The sequence below is a fragment of the Schistocerca gregaria genome, chromosome 4, assembly GCF_023897955.1.
Source record: "Schistocerca gregaria isolate iqSchGreg1 chromosome 4, iqSchGreg1.2, whole genome shotgun sequence".
NCBI classification, from domain to species: domain Eukaryota; kingdom Metazoa; phylum Arthropoda; class Insecta; order Orthoptera; family Acrididae; genus Schistocerca; species Schistocerca gregaria.
In genome coordinates this window covers 120,439,647-120,452,356 of record NC_064923.1, presented here as the reverse complement: position 1 = coordinate 120,452,356, position 12,710 = coordinate 120,439,647, and the positions used below count along the sequence as shown (strand labels likewise).

The following is a 12,710-nucleotide window of genomic DNA, read 5'->3' as shown; positions in this document are numbered from 1 at the left end:
AGGCACAAAAGACAGTTACCTTTTGGGGAATCGCGCTCAAATTCAATGCAATCGTATGGATGCTTTGTACCCCAGATTAGACAATTATGCCTGCTCACTTTCCTATTACTGTGAAAAGTGGCTTCGTTGCTAAAAATTAAGCGGTCAACAATGCCATCCCCATCTTCATTCAATTGTTGCAACTGAGAACAAAACTCAAAAAACTTGTCATTGAGCTTCTGCCCAAGCTCCAATTTGAATGGTTTCATAGATAGCTTCTGTCGCAGGACTTTCCACACTGTCATTGGAGCCATTTAGAGTCTACGGGATGCAAGACGCACCCATTTCTTTGGACTCCTCATGTATGTGTCTCGTATGCGCTCAACATTCATTTCACTCACACTGGGAATTCCACTTCTCTTTGCCGGGCATAAGCAACCCATCGTCACGAATTTGTTGTGCCTGTGGTAAATAGCATTCCTTGTTCGTGGCTTCTTACCGCACTTGGTTCTAAACATCCTCTGAACAGCTGTAGCAACTTGTTTTTGTCGTACTCGCCGTGTTTGCGACTAGCGCTATCGGCAAATTACCAAACTACGCTGTGGCGGGATACATGAAGAAAAAAAAAAAAAAAAAAAAACTAAGGTTTGCTCTTCAAAATGTCATATGTATTATATCTGTAGAATGTTTGGTTCTTGTGCAATAAATAATTGAAAGTTTTCCCGGACTTTATGTACACCCTGTATTAATGGATCCAGTATTACATTACATATTGCTCCAGCATGTATTTTTAGGACCATGGCAGTTTTGCTGTATGTACTTTACTACTGACACTCGCAAACAGTGCGATAGGCATAAGTATATACCATTTTTTAACTTTTAAAATATTTGCGAAACCTTTCGTCCCTAATATTAATATTCGTTTCTGACTTCTACTTATTTTTGGTGTCTTTTCCTGTACAGCCTTCTGAAGAAGGGCACTAAGTGCCCGAAACCGGTAAAGAAATTAAATTTATTTTATGCAACTCATTGTGTTTGTACATACAAAATGATTCCGTAATGACAGAAATTTTCAGATACGATGGGGAAGGAAAAAGATATTTCAGTCAAGGGACCACGGCATGGAAACGAATAAGTAAAATCTTTCTAATTCCTCTGATATTGGCAACATATGCCGGTAATGTTGCTGCTAAGATATTCGGGTGGGCAACTTTCAGAGTCGGTCGTATTGACCAAAATAAGATAAAATGTCTAGCACACATGGGCTCTAAAATGTAAGTTTGAGGAGCCGTGAGCACTTGTTCTTATTCACTACTGTGAAACACATCACTATTGAACAAATCCTCATACCTCTTAAGGTATGCACTTTATAGCCCATGTTTGACATATTTTTCTTGATTTAGTGCATACTAACACTTCTGAATGTTGCCTACCCTACAATCTTAGCAAACAACATGAGTGACCGAGCGAGGTGGCGCACTGGTTAGCACACTGAACTCGCATTCGGGAGGACGACGGTTCAATCCTGTCTCCGGCCATCCTGATTTAGGTTTTCCGTGATTTCCCTAAATCGTTTCACGCAAATGCCGGGATGGTTCCTTTGAAAGGGCACGGCCGATTTCCTTCCCAATCCTTCCCTAACCCGAGCTTGCGCTCCGTCCCTAATGACCTCGTTGTCGACGGGACGTTAAACACTAACCACCACCACCACCAACATTAGTGGTACGTGTATTCTACTGCCAGAGGTCTCAGAACGATTTTGACACTAGTTTTTTCCCAGCGGTCCGCTACCTGAAATTAATACATGTATCCTTCTTGATCGTCCCTGCAAGCTTCTAACATCACAGAATCACTGTATACATGTTTTGACTGACCGACGCCCACCCCATCACCAAGGATAGAAAGTTGAAATTTGGAGAGGGTGTGGACCTTATACTGTAGGCGTCGTTTAAGAAGGTATTTTTCGAAATTCCAACGTTAAGGGGGAAAAATAGGGGTCGAAGACTTTTTTTGTATTAAATGTCGCTATTAAGGCAATTTTGAAGCTAGACCTACCAAAATTAGTTTTGGTTTCTCGGTCAAAAATAAAGAAATATGTTTCAGTATTTTTGGAAATTTAGCCCTTTGGGGTGAAACTGTTTGAAAGCTCTTTTTTTGAAAACGTGTCACTATTAAAGAACTATTAAAGTATTTTAAAGCTAGAACTATGAACACTGGTATTTGACTTCTCGGTAAAAAAAAAATACGTTTTACAATGTTTCAGTGTTTTGGAAACTGAAATAAGGGATGAGATTTTTTACGAAAATATTTTATTATGAAAGCACTTTTAAAGCTAAATCTTTGGAAACTGGTGACGTCCTTCTCGATTAGAGATGAAAAATACGTGTTTCAGCATTTTTGGAGATTCAACAACTAATGGGAGAAAATAATGGTTGTTAGTTCATTTGAAAATATCACCACTAATGTTGTTGCTAAGATTGTAGGGTAGGCAACATTCAGAGGTGTTAATATGCACTAAATCAAGAAAAATATGTCATCTATGACAGGTGGTATTTGACTTCTCGGTTAGAAATAACAAAAAAATACGTGTTTCAGTGTCAATGGAAATTCAATCCCTAAGGGAGTGCAATAGGGGACGAAAATTTTTAAGACAATATTTCGTTAGATTTAAAACATTTTAAAGCTAAATTTATGAAAATTGGTATTTCACTTCTCGGTTGGATATAGAGAAATATTTTTTAGGGGATGAAAGTTACTGTGGAAATATCTCCACAAGAAATCAACAGGCATGTTAAACAAAAAATTTGGAAGTCAACTACCAGAATCGCTTGTTGGTAAGAAGCACTTTCGGAAAAGATCACAGTTATATTGTCTTTATTAGCATGAAAAGCTTAGAAGGTGTTGTAATGTGTGAATAACATAAAAAACTCGATTAACTGAAACAAAAACAAAAATCTGTGCTGGTCATACAGTCTACGCGAGCGATGCAGCGGGCGTTTAGCTAGTATACATAAACTATGTGATCAAAAGTATCCGGACACCTCGCTGAAAATTACTTACAGGTTCATGGCGCCCTCTATCGGTAATGCTGCAATTCAATACGGTATTGGCCCACCCTTAGCCTTGATGACAGCTTCCACTCTGGCAAGCATACATTCAATCAGCTGCTGGAAGGCTTCTTGAGGAATGGGAGCACATTATTCACGGAGTGCTACACTGAGGTGAGGTATCGATGTCGGTCGGTGAGGCCTGGCACGAAGTCGGAATTCCAAAACATCCCAAAGGTGTCCTATAGGATACAGATAAGGACTCTGTGCAAGCCAGTCCATTTCAGGGATGTTATTGTCGTGTAACCACTATACCAAAAGCCGTGCATTATGAACAGGTGCTCGATCGTGTTGAAAGATGCAGTCGCCATCCTCGAATTGCCCTTCAACCGTGGGAAGCAAGGCGGTGCTTAAAACATCAATGTAGTCCTGTGCTGTGACAGTGCCACGCAAAACAATAGGTGCAAGCCCCCTCCATGAAAAACACGACCACACCATAACACCACCGCCTTCGAATTTCACTGTTGGCACTACACACGCATGGCATTCGACGTACGCACACACTGCCATCGGATCGCCACATTGTGTACAGTGATTCTTCACTCCACACAACGTTTTTCCACAGTTCAGTAGTCCATAGTTTACGCTTCTCACATCAAGCGAGGCGTCGTTTGGCATTTACTGGCGTGATGTCGTGATGTGTGGCTTATAAGCAGCCGCTCGAGCATGAAATCCAAGTTTTTTCTCACCTCCCACCTAACCGTCATCGTACTTGCAGTGGATACTCATGCAGTTTGGAATTCCTGTGTGATGGTCTGGATAGATGTCTGCCTATTACACATTACGACCCTCTTCGACTGTCTGAGGTCTCTGTCGGTCAACCTGGTCGACCTGTACGCTTTTGGGCTGTACGTGTCCCTTCACGTTTCCACTTCACCGTCACATCGGAAACAGTGGACATAGAGATGTTTAGGAGTGTGGAAATCTCGCGTGCGGACAGACGTATGATACAAGTGACACCAAATAGCCTGACCACGTTCGAAGTCAGCGTGTTCCGCGGAGCGCCCCATTCTGCTCCAAGATGTCTATGATTACTGAGGTCGCTGATATGGATCACCTGAGTGTAAGTGGCGGCACAATGTACCTAATATGGAAAACGTGATTTTTGTGGTGTGTCAGGATACTTTTGATCACATAGTGTACAGTGCGCTGGATCCCAAAGCTACGAAACTTGGACGCTCTGTAGCGTCGTTAGATGTGATTTTATTCTCAAGACAGCTTCTACATCCCCTCGAAGTTTGTCGGTGTAGTTATGAAACACGCTGTATATTTATATACCACGTATATTAAAAAAGTATTTTGTAAGAAGTCCATGACTAAGGAATTTATTGCTAGCGCTCTCGAGCAGATGTAATTTCGATGGTTGCTCACGTGCTGCCTGCGATATGTAAGCTATAAGTGAATCTCAGACCAGAGAGCAGTGTTGGGCCGGTGGTGTGGAGCGATGGCGGTGCCTGAGCGATGTAGTGCAAGGTAAAAACAGCCGCGCGCATATGGAGTTTGTTAAACTAAATTTGTAAGATTGTTATAGCAAGTCCCATGTAAATGTTTCAAAAATATTTTAATAATAATCTTTTTTATATAATGAACTTTTTGACAATCATTCATCTGAATTTAAAATATCTACTAATTTCTCCAATCCATTGTCATCCCGATAATCATAAAGAAAAATCAGTTGTTTCTTTCTATACATGGCAAATATAGTGGACTGCACTGGGGTGTGCCAGAAAAATTCCTTATAGGAGCAGATATATACGCGTTATCCGGCGACTTCATTGAGGTAAGAATTTTCAATTTATTCAGTATGATCTCTCAGGGCCATGACGCAACACTGCTGACGTCCAAATTAAGCAGTTTAGATTCACAGACAGTTAATTATTGAAAGGTTACATATGAGTCACATTTTTTATTAGTAGGTTTGTCACATTATTATTGCGAGGCTACGGAATATTAAACTGTTGCTAGGTTACACTGAATGTTAATGCTATACATATTTTTTATCTGTTGGGAGGTTCCAATGTAGCTTATGTTCATCCGAACGTGTATTAGAGCATCGTGCAAAAATGTAAGGTAAATGGGTCAAGAAGTTTTCGAGATTTTTGCTAACAACATTAAACAACGATTCCTCTTTATACGGTCGTATATCGCATAATACAGGCTTTTTCATGTTGCGAAAGTACTTCTACAGAGGCAAAAGTTATTCGGGTAACAAACCGAATAAATCGTAATTAGTTAATTACTCTAACGAGCCACTGGAGTTCGTGGATCATTATACTAAAACAGGCGTGCTTACAAGGTGTCCCTGAACGACCGCTTAAAATGTGTCGACGAAGTTCTTGGCTCGTTGCACATCCCTGGAGTTTTTCCATCCTGATGGGATCTACGAAAGACGATGACGAGAGGAAAGTAACAGGAGGCGTCGTTAAGGCTGGGACCCAATGGCTTCATTAAGCTGCGTACTTAAGCGCGCGTGTCTCGGTTAAACGCCAGCAAGCGGTGATATACGTATCAGCGAGTGCTGTCTGGCTACTTACGGCAGGACGAAGGTGTCGGGCGGCGGCGAGGCGCCGAAACGCTGCTGGCAGTAGCTGGCGTCGTGGAGCACGGGGTTCCTCAGCAGCATGCGGCCAAACTCGTTCGGGATGGGCACCAGCACCTGCGAGCTGGGGCTGGCGCTGTGAACACACGCACACGTGTCAGAGGCTACCCTGGCTGCGCCACCCTCTCAGTTGCTCTCTCTTTTCTTACTTACGACTCTCTCTCTCACTCTCTCTCTAAGCAGATACACACTCAAGCCTAAAAGCGCACCAACGTTTCTTCAGTCGGTCGACCGCAAAATCGTTCTGTTACAACAATAGTGTTATATGGAAGTACACTCACTGACGATCAGAAATTGTTTGTCACGCGTCAGCATGTGAGATTTGTGGGCTATTCGGTCACCTCGTTCGGAAACGCCGCCGCAATACCAGTTCAAAAAGCATCCGATTTTTATTTATATAATCAGTCTTTATTCAGATGCAATTGTTTTACACTAATCACCTTCAAAATAGTCCCCTTCAGCTTCCACACATCTCTCCCGACGCTGCTGCCGCTGCTGGAAATACCACCGGAAAGCCTCTTCTGGTATGAGGCTCAGCTGCTCCGTCAAATTCTGCATAATGTCTTCCCTCTTCGGAAATCGGATACCTTCCAGAATCTTTCTCGGTTTAGGGAAAAGCCACAAGGCACTCTGTGCTAGGTCCAGGGAATAGGGAGGCTGTCGTGTTTAGCCAAAAGCATCTATATTAACTGATGATGAGCACTTCCATTAACATGCTGAAGGTACCAAATGCCCACTGTCCACAAGTCCGACCGTTTGTTTCTCACTGCTTCAGAAAGGCGACACAGAACTTCTTAGCAGTAGTCCTTACTGACTTTGGCACCTTTTTTAGGGGCTACTCATGATGGACCACGCCACTCGAATAAAAAAAGAGGGTGAGCATTATTTTCACATTGCTTGCGACCTGCCACGCATTTTTGGGTCCCAGTGATGATGGATGCTTTCATTGTGATCATTTGAACTTTGTTTCTGGAACGTACTCATAAACCCAAGACTCATTGTATTAAGAAAGTTGTGATTACTGTCCACAGCATCCAAGAAGCCCTTTGCAATCTCCGAACGAAGTTGCTTCTGCCAAGTTGTTAGTAACTTTGGCAGAAAGTTTGCTGAGATCCTCCTGAGGTCCAAATCTTCCATTAAAATGGAACGAATTGAACCAATACTAATTTCATCCACGTCTGTAATTCTCTCATCGTAATTCGTTTATCCTGCATCACCGGGGTCGTTACGTGATCAATAACAACCTCATTTGCGGATGTTGAGGGCCTACCCGAACGTGCTTTTAACTCCTTACTCATAAGCCGCCATCCTTGAAGCTCTTGTACCACTCCATCTGTGTGGTACTCATTTCTTCATCCCCAAACAGTTGTCTAATCATGCGTATTGTTTCAACTTCATGATCGCCAAGCTTAAAACATAATTTGATGCAGTAACGCTGTTCCACTTATTTTGTCATTTTGCCCACAACACCAAATTCGATGACTATCACTCAGACGTGTTCACTTGTCCGCGGCTAGGCAGCGACTGGCTGTTTTCACAGTCATGAAAAAAAAAGAAAGAATGGCATATGGGTTAGGTATGCCTACAAAAACAAACCGAGAGAGAGAGAGAGAGAGAGAGAGAGAGAGAGAGAGAGAGAGAGAGAGAGAGCGCCCCTATATCATCGTTGGTTTCTTGAACAAAAAAAATATGATGCAATACTTTTTGAACAGCCCTCGTATCCGCCGCATACCTGCATCGCCAAGGTAGAAACTACAGACCCAAAAAATTCAAACTACTCTTTCATCGGCGCGAAGAAACTTCTTGTCCCAAGAAGCTCCGATATCCACGCACTATAAACAACACGAAGACAGTTTAAAGGACACACCTTGCCTTGTATAATGCGGAACCGCTACACCAACTTTGACGATTATTACTCCTTTGTTGAACACTAGCATCATAAAATAAGAGCCGGCCGTTGTGGGCGAGCGGATATAGGCGCTTCAGTCCGGAACCGCGCTGTTGCTGCGGTCGCAGGTTCGAATCCTGCCTCGGGCATGGATGTGTGTGATGTCCTTAGGTAAGTTATGTTTAAGTAATTCTAAGTGTAGGGGACTGATGGCCTCAATGTAAAGTCCCATAGTGCTCACAGCAGCCATAAAATAAGAACCGAGGAAAAATATCAAGAAGCGTTCGAATGCCAACTACAAATTGTATGCTTAACATATGATGATGCTTTAAAAAAAAGGAAAATCACAAAAAAGTAACTACAGCGTCCCGCAGAGAGCGTTTTTAATACTGTTCGCACTGCAGTCGAGACGCTCCGTAAGCAGCGTACGGTAATGAGTTCATCGTCTCGTCACCCGAGACGTTGCCAGCTCAATATGCCACCAATTTGTTCGCCAGGGATTGCCGCCTATCTCTGTCTACAAACAGGTGGCTCTCAATGAATCCAAAATATTCTCCTATAAATGGCGTGGTATCGTGCAGAAGTGGCTGTCAAAATGGGTCTGAACTCATTTTTTCGTGTACTGCTGAAACCTAAATCAGGTAGCCTCTGCATTAGATGAAATGTGAACAATGAAATTTGTTTTTCTGAAACATAGAAAAAACGGTCATGTTTTGTGAAGTGATTCGACTAAAATTAAGAAACAAAATATATTGGAGAAACATTTAACGCGCCTATGAATGAAGCTCGATATCGTGAAGAGTACATTAGGTGCCATTAAGAATTTGAAGTTTAATTTTTTACTCAGAATCTTAAGGAGTACTAAAGGATATTTGTCTCTTGTTGCGTGGCTTTGAGGTACTATTACTAGGTGAAGTTAAGCGGTAAAACATTTACCACCTCAGATACTGTTATTTGAAATTAAGCAGTTAAATGCTATGTCGATACAGTTACTATTCCTATGCAAATTATATTAACTGTTACAGCTTACCCGCTCACACGTTAATGACCTAAGGAGACCACTAAGTGAAATTCGGCAACCGATTCCAACTGGTATCTGATCGACGGTTCCAGTTTTATTCCATTTTTTCGATTAACCTTTTTCTATGGGCAAACATTAGTGAACAAGAACTATTTTGTCAGCAGCAAGGGGCACACATTTACTACTACTTTTACCACTTGCATCCCTTGTCCTAGTTTTTGTACGGTTCTCTAGTGAAAAATTTTTCACGCTCTAAAATTGTTGCTTTTCATATCTGCTGCTACAGATCAAAGAAATGTGTCATAGCCACACACCGCCATTAACTATTGTAAACAATATCCAGATAAATGTTTAGTATAATCCTTGAAAATTTCAGTGCGATCATTGAACGGAAAACGTTATTGAAATGCATCTGTAAAATCAGCAACAAAGAAGAATAGCGACTGAAAATTTCGTAAGTTCGTGACATAGAAGAATCCGCAGTGGGATTGCCACTGTTGCCAATGTTATTGTGTCCTTATATTCACTCTTTATCAGGAAATTTGAATGAGTGAGAACAGTAACATCGACATCACTTGTAAGGAAGGTATTTTCTTTCCTGATATTTGAAGGATTCTTTATTACAAAGAATTTGATACTTTTTTTTTTTTTTGCTCATTCAGGCATAGAAAACAGAAATACGACAAGCCCACTCAACAGCAGACTGCATGGTCTACGAATGTGTAATCTACTATACAAATATCCTTTAGTACTCTTCGAAATTCTGAGATTCTAAGTTAAACACTGAATTTAGAATTCTCAATCGGCAACTCATTTGCTGTACATGGTCGAGCATCATTCAAAGGCTTGTCAAATGTTTCTAGGCTGTTTCTGGTTCATCTAAATGCGGATTATTAATTGTTCACTCACATTATTTCAAATACTTCGCATCTGGTTTCCAACACTTCTTCGAATTCATTAATTCTTGTTACATATTAGCCAGTTCGTAAGCTCTCTTTGCATTGTATCAAATAAGGCGTAAATTTAAGAGAAAAACATCTGCCGAAGTATGTAGAATGAATTTAAATTGAGACGTTGCATCATGATTTCAAATGCGCGAGCAGCAGTACAGGATTTCCGTCCCACTTATCTGGAGCTATTATCTTCTTGAACAGTGAAGCCAATTCACTGAAGTAGGTTTTACAAAACGAGGTGCAAAACACCATTGCCCAAGAGACATTTCTTTATTTCCACATCTAGAGCCCCGGTTCCTTTTTTTTTACTTGGAAAAAAGTAGCAAGACCGAAGTGAGGAAAAAAATCTACATTCTTTGGTCTTTGACACGGCTTGCGACAGCACTGAATTCGATGAGAGAAACGGCAGTACATTCAAACGGCCAACAACTCCATCGACACTCTGAATATGTTCAGATTTTTAGAAGCTTTTCCTTGCCATGACCAACAGCTGCGATATAGCAGAGCAGTAAAAGAGACCGGTGAGAAATTGCATACCCAAGTTGCTTTATTCAGAGCAACAGAGACGAAATTCGAGTCTTTTTTCTATCTTGTGTTATTCATGATTGTTTCAGACAGAAAATGTCAAGTCATATTATATTAGATTTAACACACCTGTAAACATAGAATACTGCACTAAATGATTATTAATTTGTCATTCACGGAGAAAATTTACGAGTTCAACGTAATTGCAATTTTTCAGATTTTTCTTGTTATGGCATCCTAACAGCCACACACTGCTATTGAATATTGAAGATTTCTAGTTACGATGTATGATTAATTTGTAGGTCTATCTAGTTGTACTACGTCTCTCTTCTCTTGAAACCTGAACGTTGTGAAGTTGTGCAGCAGAGCCCCTCATTCACTCTCGCGTGGCCTTGCTTTGATTTCTATTATTCCGCCGCTCAGCTATGCGATACGCAGCGGGCTCGGTTCTTACCAGCTTTAACGAAATAGTCAATGGTTCAAAGGCTCTGAGCACTATGGGACGTAACTTCTGAGGTCATCAGTCCCCTAGAACTTATAATTATTTAAACCTAACTAACCTAAGGACATAACACACATCCATGCCCGAGGCATGATTCGAACCTGCGACCGTAGCGGTAGAGCGGTTCCAGACTGTAGCGCCTAGAACCGCTCGGCCACCCCAGCCGGCAACGAGATAGTCATATGTAGTTGTCAAGGATGAGTTTTACTTGAAATACCATCCTGGAAAACGTCAAAAACGCCAAACATAATCAACTACTGTCAGCATGTCATCATATGTGACAATATTCATAAATCGATGTGAGTACCGAGCTTTTTTTACGACACAAGAAAGCCTCAAATTATTTCTCACACCTATATTTGCTTATCAAGTGTCACAGTGTATTTTTAAAACGCTAAAACCTCTGTAAAAATGCGTCAGCAATACAAAAAAGTGCAGTGCTTACACCAAATATCGCAATATTATCGTTGTCATCACCCTGTATTCCTCTTTAATTTATATTATAATATTCTTGGCTCATAAAGTTAGCATTATATCACTAAGAAAGTAAATACTGCATAATTTATTAAAATATGTGTATCTGCAATGGTTGATGGCTACTAGGTGTGTCAGCTACTGGGAGAGGTGTTAGTTACTGGGCAGGCCCCTTTCTTCTGATAACCACATAAACTGCAACATATTATGGGTTATAACTTACAAGTATGAACCATAAGCTAACAATCTCAGTATCTGGAACACCCCCCCCCCTCCCGCCTCCACTAGCTATCACCTACAGTATCTAACGCCCTCCCCCACTTAATAACACCCATAGTATCTATGACCACTCCAGATGCACACCGATTTTTAATCAATTATACAGTATTTCCTCTATCTGCGATGCTTACTTTAATGAGGCATTATGGTATATATTACACAGTGAATACAGTTTTCCATTGCGTAATAACAAAAGATTACAACGCTTAATACTTTGCTAGTCGTAGCCACTCTGATTATATTGCAATGTTGAATGCATACCAAGATATTTTTGGTGTTATTGTTTTCTTTGTTAATTCTTGGTTTGCTTTAGGCTGTAGATTAAATTTGTAGTAGTGCTGTAATTGAGTTTAATGTTGTCAGTAAGTGAACCGTGTGTATTTTCGTAATCTTTTTAGATGCAGAAATATTGAATGGAAGGAACGATGGAATTAGAAAAGTGCGCAAAATCTTACATAATTCGAGCAGTTTTATAATTTTATTTTCTTGAATTTTTGTTCGGGTCTGTAGATACATTTGCATATTATGCAAGCTGTGTGGATTTCAGTAAGTAATGCGGGCAATTTAGATGCGGAAGTATTTAATTTTTATGTTCAGTATGCAAAGTGTGAAATCTTACATATTTTGAGAAAGAACACAGTTTTATTTTGCTCAAATTTTTCTGAAGGTCTGTAATCATACTTGCATTTTATGATAAGCATGCAAGATGTATGTGTATGTGTGTGTGTATGTGTGTGTGTGTGTGTGTGTGTGTGTGTGTGTGTGTACACAAAACCTCTAGTAGGCCTGGGTCGTTTGTAATAAAGGCAATAACTGTCAGACAATATCATCGATTATGCTTCTCTAGTGTTGTGGCGCTATTCCATAAAAAGCTCCCTAACCGCTGTGCTTGTTGTTTGGAAGTCGCAGTTTGGACGGAGGCCAAGGAGCAAAACTACGTGCACAAAAATGTAAACAAAAAAACATGAAGAATCGTTATAAGAACTGTCAGTCTCTCGATTGCTAATGTCAAAGTAGTATACATCTACAGGATGAAGCGAAATTCACGCACTCGGGCTTCGTAATGTGACTCCTCACATGCCAGCAATAAAAAAAAAAAGTCTCTCACAAAATTTCGTCCAGTGAATACATCTGGCAGAAAAAGAACGTTAAAGAGTGGCAATCTGGCAACACTGTAACCACATGTATGATAACTACCACTGTCAGCACACATTAGTCATGCTGTACAGTTGGTGCAGTAGATAGAGTTTGGGTTAGCATGCGGGAGGTCGAGGGATCGATCCTCGATTGGGGCACATTTTCTTTTACTTGCTAATTTCATTCTGATATTCCATACTCTAACATACACCGTTTCTTAGGTCACATGCATCCTAAATTTACAAA

At 40.7% G+C, this 12,710-nt stretch overlaps 1 protein-coding gene across 1 annotated transcript in view; it reads right to left on the bottom strand.

The window, feature by feature from the left end:
• LOC126266748 (L-asparaginase-like) overlaps window positions 1–12,710 on the bottom strand; it is a 358,132-nt gene that overhangs the window by 238,729 nt on the left and 106,693 nt on the right. The window contains exon 2 of the mRNA XM_049971252.1: window positions 5,621–5,761. Within this exon, the coding sequence (XP_049827209.1) occupies window positions 5,621–5,761 (141 nt within the window). The remainder of the gene's footprint in view (window positions 1–5,620; window positions 5,762–12,710) is intronic.